This window comes from Salmo salar, chromosome 09 (assembly GCF_965601325.2).
Source record: "Salmo salar chromosome 09, fSalSal1, whole genome shotgun sequence".
NCBI lineage: Eukaryota > Metazoa > Chordata > Actinopteri > Salmoniformes > Salmonidae > Salmo > Salmo salar.
Genome location: NC_138299.1, coordinates 145,181,064 through 145,195,257, shown reverse-complemented (window position 1 = coordinate 145,195,257; position 14,194 = coordinate 145,181,064). Strand labels below are relative to the sequence as shown.

Below are 14,194 nucleotides of genomic sequence, written 5' to 3'. Positions count from 1 at the left end.
CCCCAGTAACATTTTCCCAAAAAATGACCTGCGTTTTGGAACACTCTGGTTAAACAGAAAAAGCATATGGACGGATGGCGTGGTCGATCTCTCCAAGAAACTACAGCTTTCAAAAATGCTATACCTCTCTCTTTCTCGCTCTCTTTCTCTCTCTCTTTCTCTCTCTCTCTCTTTCTTCTCTCCTTGTCTTTTTAGTGTGACATGCTGGGCTTTGCCGGGGTGTTCCATGTTGGAACGTTGCTGTGTCCAGCGGCCCCAAATCAGCGTGTCCAGGAAAAGTCGGACAGCAGAGGAGAGCCGGGGAAGAATGTCAGAATGGGGGAAGTCTGAGGCATACAGGACATTCCTGCTTCTCTCATACAATATAACGTATGTACAAATAAATTAGGACTTGACTTTCATACTGAGGAATGTGGAGACAAACATTGTAAGAATGCCATCATGAATGCCATCATGTGTGTGTGTGTGTGTGTGTGTGTGTGCGCGTGTGCGTGCGTGCGTGTATGTGTGTGTGTGTGTTTCCTTGATTTCCCAAGGTAGCTGCGTATGGACTGCGTAAGAGAGGGAGGTGTAGATAAACATAAAGAAAGTCTTAACAGAGATTCAGGGAGGGGTAGTTTCCCATGAACCTTAAAACACACACGCTCACACATACATTATGGTTGTCATACAGAAGCCCTGTCCGTGGAATCTTGACAAACACCCTTGAAGAGGACGAGGTGTGTTCCTTACAAATGGAAAACATGTGGGGGTCAGGCACCCCATTTATCAGGGAGAGAGAGAGAGGAGATGAGGGGTGTTCGATTTGTAGAATTGTGTGTTGTGCCAACATGTATCAAAAGTTCTCCACATCTTGCATGCAAATAATAAGTATCAATCCATCTTAGTTTCTACATAGAGTAGGCCTAGTTGATCTTCGATATACAGTCTTCATAACCAATTTATAAATTAAAGACCCATTCAATTTAAGTAAATTCATAATTTAAACTAATAAGGACTATACATTCCTACATTCCACACACGTACAATTTTTTTTAGCTATTCTGCACCAATTATATAAGTAACAAAACATGGGAAGTAATCTACATAAATTACACACATAATTCAATTTATATTCGGTAGTAATCAATTTGAACACTGGAACCTTGATTTATTACTGTGCCAAAGCGTGAGGATATTATGCGCGTGTTGATGGGCTAAAGCACGGGAAGATTTAGAGGCAATGACGAAGAGACTGGAAGCAAAAGTATATTTGCCCTACTGCAACAGAAAAATACTGAATATTGCCTAAAAATATTTATTATTTGGAAAAGTTTTTCAAGACAAAAAGCAGGCCCGACTGAGGTGGTTAGTGCCTCCACAATGACTGGTAAGAAATGACGAGACGACAATACATTTTCTTTGATAGACGATATCTTCCCGTCGTTATGACTTAGCCTATTCATTGTCATTTATATCAATTGAACACATTTCAGTAGATTAAACTGAACAAAATAAATGTCTCACAAATTACCATCAAGTATTTTAAACGTTCATCAATAATATCAAACATTTCAAATGTTTCCCTTTAAAAACCATGTGACCTGTGTAATGTCATTTTTGCATACTGTCTAACCATGCCAGGCTCTCCAGTCATTCATCCTTCATGTCCATATTGTCACACTCTCTAAAGTGACCCTGAAGCACTGTGTGTGTGTGTGTGTGTGTGGGTCTGACTTTGAGCAGCTGAAATCTCATTTTCTGCTTGTTAGGACAGCCCTTAATGTTTAGGTAAAGGGACGACAAGCCTCATGCCTGTATAATTGGCCATAATTGTCTTTTCAGTTTTAATTTGTCTCATCTTCTCCTCATTCATTTGTCCTCCTCCGTGTCTGTCCTCTGTCCTTTCACTCCACCTCACACCCACCTCCACCTCACACCCACCTCCACCTCTCCCCACCTCCACCTCACACCCACCTCCACCTCACACCCACCTCCAACTCTCCCCACCTCCAACTCTCCCCACCTCCAACTCTCCCCACCTCCAACTCTCCCCACCTCCACCTCTCCCCACCTCCACCTCTCCCCACCTCCACCTCACACCCACCTCCAACTCTCCCCACCTCCCGACATAGATAAGAGTATGAACTGTGTGTGTGTGTGTACGTGTACCTGTGTGTGTGTAGATCCGTAGCTCTGTTTGACTCACCTGGGAAGAGAGGCCGTTGCTGATGGCAGGATTCATGGGAGGGCCTCCTGACGTGACGAAGCTGTCGGAGTAGCCTGAGAAGCTGTGGCGTCCAGAGGCCAGGCAGTAGGCAGACCCCCCATCCTGTCCTCCCCCTCCTGAACTCTGGTGGTGGCCTGAGGATGGGGGCAGGGGCTGGGGCCGGTGCAGCGTGCTGGCCTGCTCCGACACCGCTAAGGGAAGGACAAATAGAAAAGAAGAACTTACCATTTACATATATTGTCTCTCAATTGACAGATTATTACATTGTAGTCAATATTTAACAATTTGCTAATCAAGCTCAATTGTCTGAACTCTGAGAGCAATAGCTGTATATCTGAAACACACAGGATGTTTAGCCTGTGGCCTTGTTTACAGAGTGTCCCACCTTGTGATATGGATGTAGGGGGATACGGGCTGTCAGACAGCTGATAAGGGGAGAGACTGGACATGGCAGAGGGCGGGAAGCCCCCAGGGATCAGGTGATTGAAGGCCATGAGCTGACTAGCTCCAGCCTGCTTCCTCCACCGGGCTCTTCTGTTACTGAACCACACCTGGAGAAAGAGGAAAATATGACATGATATCTTACATTGTCTTAAACATACATTCCCATATATACAGTGCATTCGGAAAGTATTCAGACCCCTTGACATTTTCCACATTTTGTTAAGTTACAGCCTTACAAAAGATGAATTAAATGGAGAAAAAAATCATTAGCTATCGAGACAGAATACCTCATAATGACAAACCTAAAACAGGTTTTTAGAAATGTGTGCAAATGTATGAAATAAAAACAGAAATACTTTATTTACATAAGTATTCAGACCCTTTCTATGAGACTCAAAATTGAGCTCAGGTGCATCCTGTTTCCATTGATCATCCATGAGATGTTTCTACATCTTGATTGGAGTCCACCTGTGGTAAATTCAATTGATTGGACATGATTTGGAAAGGCACACATCTGTCTATATAAAGTCCCACAGTTGACAGTGCATGTCAGAGCAAAAACCAAGCCATAAGGTTGAAGGAATTGTCCGTATATATCTTGGGAAGGGTACAAAAAGGGTACGAAAAAACTTCTGCAGCATTGAAGGTCCCCAAGAACCCAGTGGCCTCAATCATTCTTAAATGGAAAACGTTTGCAACCACCAAGACTCTTCCTAGAGCTGACCGCCTGACCAAACTGAGCATCAGGGGAGAAGGGCCTTGGTCAGGGAGGTGACCAAGAACCCAATGGTCACTCTGACAGACCTCAAGAGTTTCTCTGTGGAAATGGTAGAACCTTACAGAAGGACAACCATCTCTGCAGCACTCCAACAATCAGGCCTTTATGGTAGAGTGGCCAGATGGAAGCCACTGCTCAATAAAAAGCACATGACAGCCCGCTTGGAGTTTGCTAAAAGGCACCTAAAGATGCTCAAACCATGAGAAACAAGATTCTCTGGTCTGATGAAACCAAGCTTGAACTCTTTGGCCTGAATGTCAAGCATCATGTCTGGAGGAAACCTGGCACCATCCATACCGTGAAGCATGGTGGTGGCATCATCATGCTGTGGAGATGCTTTTCAGCGACAGGGACTGGGAGACCAGTCAGGATCGAGAGAAAGATGAACGGAGCAAAGTACAGAGATTCTTGATGAAAACCTGCTCCAGAGAGCTCAGGACCTCAGACTGGGGCAAAGGTTCACCTTCCAAAAGGACAATGACCCTAAGCACACAGCCAAAACAAGGCAGGAGTGGCTTCGGGACAAGTCTCTGAATGTTCATGAGTGGCCCAGCCCGGACTTGAACCTGATCGAACATCTCTGGAGAGACCTGAAAATGGCTGTGCAGCAACGCTCCCCATCCAACCTGACAGAGCTTGAGAGGATCTGCAGAGAAGAATGGGAGAAACTCCCCAAATAAAGATGTGTCAAGCTTGTGGCGTCATACCCAAGAAGACTCAATGCTGTAATCGCTGCCAACGGTGCTTCAACAAAGTACTGAGGAAACGGTCTGAATACTTATATAAGTGTGATATTTCCGCTGGTTTTTTACTCATAAAGTAGCGAAAAATTCAAAAAAACTGTTCTTACTTTGTCATTATTGTGTGTAGATTGATGAGATAAACATTTTTTTACACATTTTAGAATAAGGCTGTAATGTAACAAAATGTGTAAAAAGTCAAGGGGTCTGAATACTTTCCGAAGGCACTGTATTAATGGTTACTGACTGTAATTTGTGCATATGTGTATATCTCTCTCTATGAGTCAATATGTTTTTGTCTGACTGCATTTTTTTAGTTTCTGATTTCTATGTAGTGTGTGTGTGTGTGTGTGTGTGTGTGTGGTGTGTGTGTGTGTGTGTGTGTGTGTGTGTGTGTGTGTGTGTGTCTAAACCCTGTGTGTTATTGTCTGAGTGTTTATGTGTGTGTGTCGGGGTCATGTGTTCCTCTCCAGACCTGCCCATGTGACTCCTGGCTGCAGCCAACAAGGCTCTCTCTATCTCCACATCTCATGCCTCACCACAGGAACATCATTTAAACATAGCAACACAACACAATTTACATTGTCCCCCCACCCCTATAAATTCCTCGAACTATAAATTAGCTCTGATGGTCTTATGTCAGCCCTGTTCCATAGCCATAAAGTCACCCAAAGCTTCAAGTACTGTAGTTAATGAGAATAAGACAATTGTATTTGAGGACTGTGCTTGCCTCAAAATTCATCTATTCCAACTAACTCTCACAGTCTCACTTCAGAATTAAGCGTTCATCTACAGTTGAAGTCGGAAGATTACATACACCTTAGCCAAATACATTCAAACTCAGTTTTTTACCATTTTTTTTACATTTAATCCTAGTAAAAATTCCCTGTCTTAGGTCAGTTAGGATCACCACTTTATTTTAAGAACGTGAAATGTCAGAATAATAGTAGAGAGAATGATTTATTTCATCTTTTATTTCTTACACCACATTCCCAATGGGTCAGAACTTTACATACACTCAATTAGTATTCTATAGGTATGAGGTCAGGGCTTTGTGATGGCAACTCCAATACCTTGACTTTGTTGTCCTTAAGCCATTTTACCACAACTTTGGAAGTATGCTTGGGGTCATTGTCCATTTGGAAGACCCGTTTGCGACTAAGCTTTAACTTCCCTGGGCTAGGTGGGGCGCTTGCTAGTCAACAGCCAGTGGAATCGCGTGGCGCGAAATACAAATAACTAAAAAATGCTATAACTTCAATTTCTCAAACATATGACTATTTTACACCATTTTAAAGACAAGACTCTCATTAATGAGGGAAATAAGTATTTTACCAACTCTCAATCAGAAAGATTTATGGCTCCCACCGCCATAAAAAAGCCAGACTACGGTTTGCAACTGCACATAGGGACAAAGATCGTACTTTTTTGGAGAAATGTCCTCTCGTCTGATGAAACAAAAATAGAACTGCTTGGCCATAATGACCATTGTTATGTTTGGAGGAAAAAGGGGGAGGCTTGCAAGCCGAAGAACACCATCCCAACCGTGAAGCATGGCGGTGGCAGCATCATGTTGTTGGGGTGCTTTGCTGCAGGAGGGACTGGTGCTATTCATAAAATAGATGGCATCATGAGGAAGTGAAAATTTACGTGGATATATTGAAACAACATCTCAAGACATCAGTCAGGAAGTCAAAGGTTGGTCGCAAACGGGTCTTCCAAATGGACAAGGACCCCAAGCATACTTCCAAAGTTGTGGCAAAATGGCTTAAGGATAACAAAGTCAAGGTATTGGAGTGGCCATCACAAAGCCCTGACCTCAATCCCATAGAAAATGCATTCACATACAAAGATTAAATATTCACTTACTTTTTGAAAATCTTCCACTGATTTGTCATCCAAAGGGTCCCAGCTATAACATGTAGTGTCGTTTTGTTAGATAAAATCAATTTTTATATCCCAAAAAGTCTGTTTAGTTGGTGCCATCAATTTGAGTAATCCACTTGTTCAACTTGTAGAGAAATGAATCCGACAATCTACGCCTAAACTTTGTTTCAACCAGTCAAAATACGTTTGTATTTACTCCTCAGACATCCTAAAATGTAATCAAACTATAAAATTTAGCTCAGAAAGAAGTTTGTTCAATAGGAAACCGATTTTAGCAGTTGCGCAACTTCGTCATGGTGCGCAAAAACACGGATTTCCAAGACAGTGTCCTCTTACAAAAACTGTTATTTCTTATTCGTTTTTGAAGTTACAAGCCTGAAACCTTGTACATAGACTGCTGACACCCTGTGGAAGCAATAGGAATTGCATCCAGGGAGCTATTTTACAATATGACCTTTCTCTTGCATTTCTAAGAGGATGGTCTTTCAAAAAACAAAACTTCCGTTTGGTTTTTCTTTGGATTTTCTCCTACCATATCTATTGTGTTATATTCTCCTACATTATTTTAACATTTCTACAAACTTCAAAGTGTTTTCTTTCCAATGGTACCAATTATATGCATATCCTGGCTTCAGGGCCTGAGCTACAGGTAATTTACTTTGGGCATGCCATTCAGGTGGAAATGGAGAAAAAAGGGGCATAGCCCACTTTTGAGAAATCCCGCTATGCCCTCCGACAAACCATGAAACAGGCAAAGTGTCAATACAAGACTAAGATTGAATCCTACTACACCGGCTCTGACACTCGTTGGATGTGGCAGTGCTTGCAAACTATTATGGACTATAAAGGGAAGCACAACCGTGAGCTGCCCAGTGACACAAGCCTACCAAATGAGCTAAATGACTTCTATGCTTGCTTCGAGGCAAGCAACACTGAAGCATGCATAAGAGCATCAGCTGTTCTGGACAACTGTGTGATCACGCTCTCCGTAGCCAATGTGAGTAAGACCTTTAAAAAGGTCAACCTTCCCAAGGCCGCAGGGACAGACAGATTACCAGTACGTGGATCCCGAGCATGAGCTGACCAACTGGCAAGTGTCTTCACTGACATTTTCAACCTGTCCCTGACCGAGTCTGTAATACCAACATGTTCAAGCAGACCACCATAGTCCCTGTGCCCAAAAACACCAAGGTAACCTGCCTAAATGACTACAGACCTGTAGCACTCACGGCTGTAGCCATGAAGTGCTTTGAAAGGCTGGTCATTGGCTCACATCAACACCATTATCCCAGAAACCCTAGACCCACTCCAATTTGCATATCCACAGATCCACAGATGATGCAATCTCTATTGCACTCCACACTGCCCTTTCCCACCTGGACAAAAGGAACACCTATGTGAGTATGCTATTCATTGACTACAGCTCAGCATTCAAAACCATAGTGCCCTAAAAGCTCATCACTTAGCTAAGGATCCTGGGACTAAACACGTCCCTCTGCAACTGGATCCTGGACTTCCTGATGGGCCACCCCCAGGTGGTAAGGGTAGGTAACAACACATCTGCCAAGCTGATCCTCAACACGGGGCTGCTCAACGGTGCGTGCTCAGTCCCCTCCTGAACTCCCTGTTCACCCATGACTGCATGGCCAAGCACAACTCCAACACCATCATTAAGTTTGCAGACAACACAACAGTGGTAGGCCTGATCACCGACAACAATGAGACAGCCTATAGGGAGGAGGTCAGAGACCTGGCAGTGTGATGCCAAGATAAAAACCTCTCCCTCAATGTGGTCAAGACACATGAGATTATGTGGACGACAGGAAAAGGAGGGCCGAGCACGCCCCCATTCTCATCGATGGGGTTGTAGTGTAGCAGATTGAGAGCTTCAAGTTCCTTGGTGTCCACATCACCAATTAACTATTATGGTCCAAACACAGCTGCACCATCGAGAGCATCCTGACTTGTTGCATCACCACCTGGTATGGCAACTGCTCAGCCTCCGACCTGCTAGGCACTACAGAGGCTAGTGCGTATGGCCCAGTACATTACTGGTACCAAGCTTCCTGCCATCCAGGACCTCTATACCAGGCGGTGTCAGAGGAAGGCCCTAAAAATTGCCAAAGTCTCCAGCCACCCTAGTCATAGACTGTTCTCTCTGCTAACACAAGGCAAAGAGTACCGGAGCACCAAGTCTAGGTCCAAAAGGCTTCTTAACAGCTTCTATCCCCAAGCCATAAGACTCCTGAACAGCTAATCAAATGGCTACCCTGACTATTTGCCCCCCTCCCCCCCATTTTTACGCAGCTGCTACTCTCTGTTTATTATCTATACATAGTCACTTTATCTCTACCTACATGTACATATTGCCTCAATTACCTCGGCTAACCTGTGCCCCCGCACATTGACTCTGTACCGGTACCCCCTGTATATAGCCTCGCTACTGAAATCTTAAGGTTAGGCATTAACTCCGAATAGTTGTGGTAAGGGTTAAGGTTTGGGATAGGCTTAAAACAAAAATCTCAAAAGCAACTTTCTATCGCTGGATTCAAACTTGCAACTTTTGGAATAAGTGGCCGGTTTCCACATCATCTTCCAGCATCTTCAGACATGGATGGACGTCAAATAGTGACTTGTATCACGTGTGACCTGGCTTATCCATTCACAGGGACAGAGCGGATAAATGAACCCATCCATATCAATAAATTAACATTTAACTCAACAGGCCCCCTTCTCCTCTGAACAGTATGGGGGGGATGTGGTTGGCTGCTGCTGCTGAGAGTCGGTGTTGTGTGACTGGCGGGACTCATGTTGATTCCATATGTAATAGCCCCATGCTGGGCCCGATACAGCCTCCATACGGGAGCTGTTGTGGGGAATTTTCTGGGCCGTAGATCAGAGCTGGGACTGCATATTGGACCCCTGGGAACACAGGATGAAGGGGCAGGCCAGAAATGTGTGTGTGTGCGTGCGTGTGTGTGTGTGTGTGTGCAGTGCATGTGTGTGTGTGTGTGTGTGTGTGTGATGTGTGATAAAGAGTGTGTGGGTGTGATGTACGTGTTGTCTACCTGAACTCTGGCCTCTGTGAGTTTGGCCCTCTGAGCCAGCTCTTCCCTGGTGTAGATGTCAGGGTAGTGTGTTCGTTCGAAGGCTCTCTCCAGCTCATCCAGCTGTTCGGCCGTGAAGGTGGTTCTACTGCGGCGCTGCTTCCTCTTCAGAGGCAGGTCTGGTTCAGACTCCACGTCCGACCCCTCATCTGAGTGGCTCGCTGCTCCAAAAGACAAGAGGTGCACAGTTAGGGCTTTCATGGTGTTAGTACAGTATCATTATCATAGGTAACAGTTAATTATGTTTTTTTAGAACTAGATTCCGTTAGTCAAGTCCATCGTTGTAATTAATACGTTGTAATTAATAATGTGTTCTTAACTGACTGGACTGGTTTATAGAAAAGTTCAAAATAAATAAATCAGTCTTAAAAACACATCTTCAGTTTCTTATTCTCCTGACTACAGTGATCAAATAGAATGCAGGGAGACCAATAGGGAGAGCCGTCTAGAAAAAGAAGTGTAGTGATTCAGAGTGAGAGTGAAGAACAGAAGGATGAATCCATCCATCCACTTGAAGTGTGAACTTGTTTGCTTTCCTTTTTGCCCCATGCTATCTGTTTACATAAACCTCTTCAGAGGGGCCACCACCACCCCTCCCAACGCTCCCCATCTCTCCCAATGTTCCCTCTTGTCTTGTGCACCAACAGACTTCCATTCATAGGGGAATTCTGTGTGCTTTTATAAATAATCCCTCAGGACAAGGTTCCCGAGGCGTGGCGGCAGTGGGATTGAGAGGACTAAGCGCCACACAAAGGCCTAATTTTGATCCAGGGACCGTTCGTTTTTTACGGGGGGAAAGGGGGGGTCAGTGACAGAGAGAGAGAGTGTCGAGGGGAACCTGCATTGTCTACAGTTGCAGTCTTGCTGGAGCCCCAGTAACGGTTGGGGATGGAGAGAGGGACTGGGCAGCAGTCCCCCATACACCCCCCTCCACACCACTTGCAGGTGCATGCTGGTCTTGTTTGCTCAGAGAGAAACGCCGGCCCTTTAAAAGCTAATTCAGCAGAAGAGGCAGTGAATTGACGAGGCTCTCTAAAGCTATGGCCCAGTGGTAACACAGTGGTAACACAGTGGTAACCAAGGGCAAGGGCAAGCCAGACAAACAGACAGACCCAAGGGCAGGGAGACCCAGAGATCAGACTCTCCTCAGGCCAGTGTCCAACGCCCAGCTTTACTATGCCCCTCAGTGTCTCTGCATCTGTCACTGTGCACATTAGCATGCAAAGGCATGTACATTTGTACTAGAGCGGGGCGATTTGGACAAAAATCCTTGACTGAATTGGCCAAATTGAGTCAATATTGATAAATTGAACGATACGTTTATAACATTAATGTGCACCACAGTTTTTTTTATTATCCTTCAAAGCCATTTTCATACCACAATTTCAAATAATTTCTGAGTAAAAACCTTACAGCAATTGTTTAAACTTAAAATGGTCAAAAAGAAACAGAAATTGCTTCTTAAGCCTGTCTGGGAGTGGTCTAAGTGGGGAGGGGAAAACTGAAAACTAGCTGTTATTGGTAGAAAGGTTTCAACTCTCGTTTTTATTGGTGATGTCACCAGGCAGGCCAAAACTTCACCCACCAAAACAGGCTGAAATTTCGGGCAATCTTTTCTAACAGCTCCAACAGTAAAAGTATTATTCCAACCTCATAGTGAGGAAATATATACAGTGCCTTCGGAAAGTATTCAGACCCCTTGACTTTTTCCAAATTTTGTTATGTTACAGCCTTATTCTAAAATGGATTGATTAAAAAAAATCCTCAGCAATCTACACACAATACCCCATAAAGACAATCAATGGAATTTACCACAGGTGGACTCCAATCAAGTTGTAGAAACATCTCAAAGATGATCAATGGAAACAGGATGCACCTGAGCTCAATTTATTAAAAATACAATTTACATAAGGATTCAGACCCTTTGCTATGAGACTCGAAATTGAGCTAAGTTGCCTCCTGTTTCCATTGATCATCTTTGAGATGTTTCAAGATCTTGATTGGAGTCCACCTGTGGTAAATTCAAATGATTGGACATGATTTGGAAAGGCACACACCGGTCTATATAAAGTCCCACAGTTGACAATGCATGTCAGAGTAACAACCAAGCCATGAGGTTGAAGGAATTGTTTGTAGAGCGTCGAGACAGGATTGTGTCAAGGCACAGATCTGGGGAAGGGTACCAAAACATGTCTGTAGCATTGAAGGTCCCCAAGAACACAGTGGCCTCCATCATTCTTAAATGGAAGAAGTTTGGAACCACCAAAACTCTTCCTAGAGCTGGCCGCCCAGCCAAACTGAGTAATCGGGGGAGAAGGGCCTTGGTCAGGGAGGTAACCAAAAACCCGATCGTCACTCTGACAGAGCTCTAGAGTTCCTCTGTGGAGATGGGAGAACCTTCCAGAAGGACAACCATCGCTGCAGCCTCCACCAATCAGGCCTTTATGGTAGAGCGGCAGGATGGAAGCCACTCCTCAATAAAAGGCACATGACAGCCCGCTTGGAGTTTGCCAAAAGGCATCTAAAGATGCTCAGACCATGAGAAACAAGATTCTCTGGTCTGATGAAACCAAGATTGAACTCTTTGGCCTGAATGTCAAGCATCACGTCTGGAGGAAACCTGGCACCATCCATACCGTGAAGCATGGTGGTGGCATCATCATGCTGTGGGGATGTTTTTCAGCGGCAGGGACTGGGAGACTAGTCAGGATTGAGGGAAAGATTAACAGAACAAAGTACAGAGATCCTTGATGAAAACCTGCTCCAGAGAGCTCAGGACCTCAGACTGGGGCGAAGGTTCACCTTCCAACAGGACAACGACCCTAAGCACACAGCCAAGACAACGCAGGAGTGGCTTCGGGACAAGTCTCTGAATGTCCTTGAGCGGCCCAGTCAGAGCCCGGACTTGAACCCGATCAAACATCTCTGGAGAGACCTGAAAATAGCTGTGCAGTAATGCTCCCCATCCAACCTGACAGAGCTTGAGATGTTCTGCAGAGAAGAATGTGAGAAACTCTCCAAATACAGATGTGCCAAGCTTGTAGCGTCATACCCAAGAAGACTCAAGGCTGTAATTGCTGCCAAAGATGCTTCAACAAAATACTGAGTAAAGGGTCTGAATATTTCCATTTTTTGTTTGTAATAAATTTGCAACAATTTCTGAAAACCTTTGTCATTATGGGGTATTGTGTGTAGATTGATGAGGGGAACAAGATATTTAATCAATTTTAGAATAAGGCTGTCACATAACAAAATGTGAAAAAAGTCCAAGGGGTCTGAATACTTCCCTAATGCACTGTATATATAAACCACAGTAAAATCACATTTTTGACTGGTACTGTATATATAAACCACAGTAAAATCACGTTTTTGACTGGTACTGTATATATAAACCACAGTAAAATCACGTTTTTGACTGGTACTGTATATATAAACCACAGTAAAATCACGTTTTTGACTGGTACTGTATATATAAACCACAGTAAAATCACGTTTTTGACTGGCACTGTATATATAAACCACAGTAAAATAACGTTTTTGACTGGCACTGTATATATAAACCACAGTAAAATCACGTTTTTGTCTGGTACTGTATATATAAACCACAGTAAAATCACATTTTTGACTGTACTGTATATATAAACCACAGTAAAATCACATTTTTGACTGTACTGTATATATAAACCACAGTAAAATCACGTTTTTGTCTGGTACTGTATATATAAACCACAGTAAAATCACGTTTTTGACTGGTACTGTATATATATACCACAGTAAAATCACGTTTTTGACTGGTACTGTATATATAAACCACAGTAAAATCACGTTTTTGACTGGTACTGTATATATAAACTACTACTACTAGTGTGATGGTTGTACCACCATCAATTGTCCTATTAACAAGCCCCCATATTAGCAAACTTATTTCATTTCAAACTACACATTTCTCTAGTATAGGCTACTTATCATAATGAACGACATCAGCAAAATGCCTGTGATAAGTGATTGGTATGGTCGCTGTTGAGCATTTTCAGTTTATCGTCTCAGCTCTACTTTGTACACACACACACACACACACACACACACACACACACACACACACACACACACACACACACACACACACACACACACACACACACACACACACACACACACACACACACACACACTCTCTCTCCCTCTCAGACAGACATTGAAGTGGTCAATGAGTGGAAGCTTCAGCTTGATTGAGGTGGTGTGATATGAGACTTGACAGCTTTTGTATGTCGACTATTCAAGTTAAAGTAAGATCAGTTGTAATACTACTGTGTACTCTGTTCTGAAGCGTATGGGCTGGTTTCCTACCAGGCAGTTCTAGTAGGCCTTTAGCTATTTCAGAACAGAAGTTCATTGAGGCTGGCGCGCCGACTTTGTGTTACACTTAATGAATTCCCTGGAGCAGAGGGGAAGTTTTTGTGCAACACTGTATTAGTTCCCCCTCAGAAGCAACAATAAAAAACAAGAAAACCCAAATAGCTTGGGGCTCCTCATGTGAAACTGATCCACTCCCCCCTCAGTGCTTTCCATTCTATTCTCAACACCAATGGCAGTAGAATGCATTAAGAGCAAATTGGTAAAGAAACATTAAACAATGTGAGAGAGGGGGAGAGAGAAAGAGAAAGGGTAGGGGTTGGGAGAGATGTTGCCTTTGGGTATTTGGGAAGATTATTCTATTTGCACTTTATCAGAATGCTACCACTTTCTATTTCTGTTTACATTCACAGATACAGGCCATTCAGCTGCTCCCATCCACACTAAACAGAACCAAGATGTAAAATGATTGCCTGTCACGGTTAAGACCATTATTACATTGAATCAAGAAAGAAACTACAACTTTACTACCTCCAACAGCCTAATGAATTTTTCACTCTGAGTTTCTAGTCGAACAAATCTTTTAATTCCTGAATTCATAACATCCTCAAGCCACATCACTAACCAGACATCAATTGCAAATACATATTATTGAGAGGAGGAACCCAGGGGTGGA

The 14,194-nt window shown here is 43.5% G+C and overlaps 1 protein-coding gene across 4 annotated transcripts in view; it reads right to left on the bottom strand.

The window, feature by feature from the left end:
• The window catches only part of LOC106613139 (paired box protein Pax-3-A), a 44,065-nt gene that overhangs the window by 4,687 nt on the left and 25,184 nt on the right, over positions 1-14,194 (bottom strand). For all 4 annotated transcript variants that reach the window (XM_014215101.3, XM_014215099.3, XM_014215103.3 and 1 more), the window contains exons 5-7: positions 9,127-9,326; positions 2,595-2,760; positions 2,189-2,400 (exon numbers count right to left, since the gene is read on the bottom strand). In XM_014215101.3, coding sequence (XP_014070576.1) covers positions 2,189-2,400; positions 2,595-2,760; positions 9,127-9,326 — 578 coding nt within the window. The remainder of the gene's footprint in view (positions 1-2,188; positions 2,401-2,594; positions 2,761-9,126; positions 9,327-14,194) is intronic.